Genomic DNA, 3,590 nt, shown 5'->3' on the forward strand with positions numbered 1-3,590 from the left:
CCCCCCCTGCCTCTCCCTGCCCGAGTGATGACCCGCCCGCTCACGCAGGCCAGCCGGGCCTCGGCCTCGGAGGCCGTCCACCGGGGCAAGAAGACCGCCTCATCTGTCGACTCGGTTGACCTGGTCACATCCTCCCCCCCCGGAGTGGGCTCCGCCCCGGCCCGATCGGCCCTCCGGGAGACCCTTCACTTCGCCCTTTTGGCCTCCGGTCTCTATGCCTCCTTCCTGACGTGGGGTCTGCTGCAGGAGCGCATTGCCTCGACCACCTACCTGGCCATCGACGGGTCAACCGCTCGGTTCCAGCATTTCAGCCTGCTGTCGGCCTTCCAGGCGCTTTTCTCGGCCATCTTGGCCCGGGTGTCGCTGGCTCTCCTGCACAAGGACCGGCCCTTCCCCATCTGGCGCCGCGGCGCGGCCAGCCTGCAATTCCTGATGGGCCTGGTTGGCCTGACGGCTGCCTCCTCGAGCCCGCTGGCGTACGCCTCCCTCGCGTACCTGAACTACCCGACCCTGATGCTGGGCAAGACGGCCAAGCTGATTCCGGTGATGCTGGTCCGGTGGGTGGTGTACGGCCAGCGGGCCGATGCCCGGAAGGTGTTCGCCTCGCTGGCCATCACAGCCGGCGTGTTTGCCTTTTCCATGCTCGGCGAGTCCAGTGCGTCGGGAGGCCTCCCCGGGCCGTGTTTCGCCCCCCGCCCCGCCGCCTTGGCATCCCTTGCCTTTAATGACCCTCCCCCTTCTGCCCGCCCTCCCGGCCCCCCTCTGCCTGTTCCGTCCCCTTCCCTCAATCCATCCGGCCCCTTCTCCCCTCCCTCCCCGGCCCCCGCCCCCCCCCCCCCACCCCACCCTGCTTGCAGGTGGCCCCTCGAAGTATGACGGCCAGACGACCACCGGCGCTGGGCTGGCCCTGCTGGCCCTGAGTCTTCTGCTGGATGGCCTGACCAATGCCACCGAGGACCGGATGTTCCAGCTGTTTGGCAAGGGTGGCTCGGCTCGGTGGCGCCTGGCCCGGGGCCCGGCCGCCGGTGCCGCTGACCCCACCTCCCCCGACCAGGTGTCCGCGGAGGCTCTGGCCGCGGCGCCCACCTTCACCGCTCCCCAGCTCATGCTCTACCTGAATCTGGCGCACTTTTGCCTGCCGCTGGCCGGCTTCGGGGCAGCGGTCCTCCTGACCCGGACCCTGTCTCTGCCGGGGCCGGTGGTCGGCCTGCTGACCCCCCTGATGGAGACATACAGCCATGGGCTGGCCTTCCTGCGGACGCATCCCGCCGCCCTGGTGGACGTGTGTCTGTTTGCCTTCTGCGGGGCCGTGGGGCAGCTCTTTGTCTTCGCCATCCTGGCCAAGTTCGGCTCCATCACCCTGGTCACCCTGACTGTGACTCGGAAGCTGGCGTCCATCGTGGCCAGTGTCTTCCTCTTCCGGCACCCGGTTACCGGGCCCCAGTGGGCGGCCATCGCCCTGGTGGCGGCAGGCCTGCTGATTGAGGCCGCCGAGGGGATTCGCAAGGCCGGGCGCAAGTCGCAGCACCCGGCCACCCCCGCCGGGGGGGCTGTCACCAAGCAGAAGGCGCATTAGTTGTCTGCCCCCATGCGCTCGTGACCGCACATGCACTCTCAGACATGTCACACCGACTCAGGCACGCACACACACACACACACACATGCATTGCCCTACGTGTCTCGATTCCACCGGAAAATAAACACCCCCCTCCAGTTGCACATTCATGTGGCCCTCCGGCAAAAGAGGGCCACACGAAAGGGCCAAGGGGCCAGCCAAGAGGAAGAAGAGAAGAATGTCTATTATGCCGGGCCGAGCAGTGCGCAGGTGTGCCCAAACCGGGAGGGTTGTTCATCGCGGAGGGAGAGGAAAGGCCCGAGGAGGCAGCCCCGTGCGATGCGCTGCGGGGAGAAGGGGGAGAAAGATGACGATGATGATGATCATGATCATGATGATCATGATGGGGACGCGGAGCCGGGGAGGAGGTCGTCGGGTCACAGCTTGCGCGACACACTACGCAGGGTGTGCATTAGCCGGAGGACGGCCGACATGACGACCACAGCACCGGCCTGATGGGCACTGGCCAGCGGGGTGGGGACATGCATCAGCAGGGTGGCAATGCCGAGGGTGAACTGCCCGGCCAGGGCACCAGACAGCAGGAGCATGGCATTGCGAGTGGGCTTGGCCAGGAGGTGCCACTGCCGGCGGAGGACCACACCCAGCACAAGGCCACACCCGGCGGCCAGGGTGGTGGTGGCCAGGACACGATGGTGGAACTGGGTGGCCGGGGCGGAGTCCAGCACCCGGCGCACGGGGTTCGGCTCGTCCTCGACCGGGAGCAGGTAGTCCGCCGGGGCCAGACGGCCCGGCCCCATGGTGGGGAACTCGTTGTACACACGCCCGGCATGGAGGCCAGCCACCAGGGCCCCGGAAAGGATGGTCACGCCGACCAGGGTGGCCAGATGGTGGCTATTGCGCTTGAGCGACCGGAGGGGGCCCCACACGGCCGGGTCGCGCACGGCCGAGTACAGGTTCTTGGCCGCGGTGCTCGGCAGCAGGGACAAGCCATTCCACAGGGAGACCCCGTAGATGACCAGGGCCAGGCCCAGGTGCGCGGCCAGGCGGAGATGGCTCACACGGGCCACGCGATCCTCCTCGACCAGGCGCTCATCCAGGCCGGACTTGACCATGAGCCAGCCCATGAGCCCCTGGGCACCGATGAGGGTGCCGATGGCCAGGGCCTGCCGACCGAAGGGGGTCATGCGGCCGGCGTCCCGGAGAACCACCGTCCCGCGGGCGGCCATCCAGGCCAGCGGCGCGGCCCAGGCCAGGCCAATCAGCCGGCCCACCTGGCGGTGGCCCCACTCCCACCAGAAAATGTACTTGAAGTCCTCCATGGACATGCCGTGGTTCTGCAGGCGGTACTCCGGCGAGGCGCGGTACTTGGCAAACTCGGCATCCCACTCGGCATCCGACCGCGGAGGCAGGGTCCCGGTGACCGGGCGCCAGTCGGTGATCGACAGGCCGGACTCGGTCAGCCGCGTCAGACCGCCGATGACAATGATGCTGAAGGTCAAGCCGGCCACCGTGAACATGTAGGCGGCGGCGCGGCGCTCGGAGCCGCGCGGCACGCCGCCCATCAGAGCCGACCAGCGGCCGGTGCCGGTCGCAGCCGCCTCGGCCGGCGCCGCCGGAGCCGACGTGGTCATGGCCCGGCGAAGCAGCGTGGTGGGACTGCCACCCGGGGCCCGGGCCAGAGGACGCATGGCCCCGAGGAGGCCAGCCCGACGGCCAGCGGCCAGCAGCGGCGCCTCGGCCGCCAGCAGCCCGGCACGCAGGCTGAGGCTGGCGGCCGGGGCAGCCGGGCGCATCGGGGTCACCAGGGCCGCCCGGAGGCTGGGGGCGGCCCGGCCAGCAAAGCGACCGAGCGAGAACATGGTCGCGCTAGGAGGGGCGTGGCGGGGGGGGGGGGGGGGGGGGGGGGGGGGGGGGGGTGGGGAGGGCGGCGGGGGGCGGAGAGAGAGAGAGGGAGAGAGGACGGTCAGGGGGGGCGGCGCCTGTTTACTTGGCTCCGTGTGTGCGGGTGTGTGTG

At 69.7% G+C, this 3,590-nt stretch overlaps 2 protein-coding genes across 2 annotated transcripts; one reads left to right on the plus strand and one right to left on the minus strand.

The window, feature by feature from the left end:
- Window positions 1-27: 27 nt before the first annotated feature.
- On the plus strand, window positions 28-1,576 carry H696_03889 (hypothetical protein; the record flags this gene model as incomplete). The annotated part of the gene is made up of 2 exons (XM_009497750.1): window positions 28-655; window positions 858-1,576. The coding sequence occupies 2 exons, from the start codon at window positions 28-30 to the stop codon at window positions 1,574-1,576; spliced, it is 1,347 nt and encodes a 448-aa protein (XP_009496025.1).
- A 416-nt stretch (window positions 1,577-1,992) lies between these two features.
- On the minus strand, window positions 1,993-3,435 carry H696_03890 (hypothetical protein; the record flags this gene model as incomplete). Its single annotated transcript, XM_009497751.1, has 1 exon — window positions 1,993-3,435. One exon carries the CDS (start codon window positions 3,433-3,435, stop codon window positions 1,993-1,995), a length of 1,443 nt encoding a protein of 480 aa, XP_009496026.1.
- Window positions 3,436-3,590: the final 155 nt, after the last annotated feature.

The sequence above is a fragment of the Fonticula alba genome (assembly GCF_000388065.1).
Source record: "Fonticula alba strain ATCC 38817 unplaced genomic scaffold supercont2.6, whole genome shotgun sequence".
NCBI classification, from domain to species: Eukaryota; order Rotosphaerida; family Fonticulaceae; genus Fonticula; species Fonticula alba.